The sequence below is a fragment of the Lottia gigantea genome (genome assembly GCF_000327385.1).
Source record: "Lottia gigantea unplaced genomic scaffold LOTGIsca_12671, whole genome shotgun sequence".
NCBI classification, from domain to species: domain Eukaryota; kingdom Metazoa; phylum Mollusca; class Gastropoda; family Lottiidae; genus Lottia; species Lottia gigantea.
Genome location: NW_008707366.1, coordinates 513 through 1216, shown reverse-complemented (window position 1 = coordinate 1216; position 704 = coordinate 513). Strand labels below are relative to the sequence as shown.

Genomic DNA, 704 nt, shown 5'->3' with positions numbered 1-704 from the left:
GATAAGATGAAATCTTATGTTGACAAGAGGAGAAATGCCAGAGAAACGAATCTGAAAGTTGGTGATTACGTCAGAACAAAAAGACCGGTACAACGACATAAACTTCAGTCAACATTGTCTAATCCGAAATCTATTACTCAACGCCTAGGAAAGTCATCGTTTCGTTTAAGTGATGGTAGCTGTTGGAACGCAAGAAGATGTATACGCGCTTACCAAAACCACGATCACGAAGAAAATGATCAATATCCATTTTACCATAATTTCGATAATGTGCTACCAAATGACAATGTTCCTCCTGACATTCCAAATCAGAACAATCGGCGAAATCGTAATCGAGTAGTTCCAGTTCGTAATCATCCACAAAGAATTCGGCATAGACCTGCCTATTTGAACGATTATGTTTAATTGAGTGTTTACAGTAATGCATGCTATTTCATAGGACTTTAAATCGTTCACAGACAGTGATGTTAATTGTTTAGTTTCTCTGAGGTTTCTTTGTGTTTATTGATAGTGTTTAATCATATATGTGCTTAACTAAAAGGGGGGAAAATATGTTGTGTCTAGGTTCGAACGTATGTGACGCCGAAACAGTATGTGCGCTTCTGGTTGCTTGCTTTGCACGAGGTCACATGACGTCATTCACTTTGTAGTAGGTCGGCGGGCTGACCGCCATTGTTGTAAGAATTTCATGTATAATAAATTTA

The 704-nt window shown here is 38.2% G+C and overlaps 1 protein-coding gene across 1 annotated transcript; it reads left to right on the top strand.

Annotated features, from left to right (window-relative positions):
* Nucleotides 1-6: 6 nt before the first annotated feature.
* Nucleotides 7-405, top strand: LOTGIDRAFT_177030 (hypothetical protein; the record flags this gene model as incomplete). Its single annotated transcript, XM_009048678.1, has 1 exon — nucleotides 7-405. One exon carries the CDS (start codon nucleotides 7-9, stop codon nucleotides 403-405), a length of 399 nt encoding a protein of 132 aa, XP_009046926.1.
* Nucleotides 406-704: the final 299 nt, after the last annotated feature.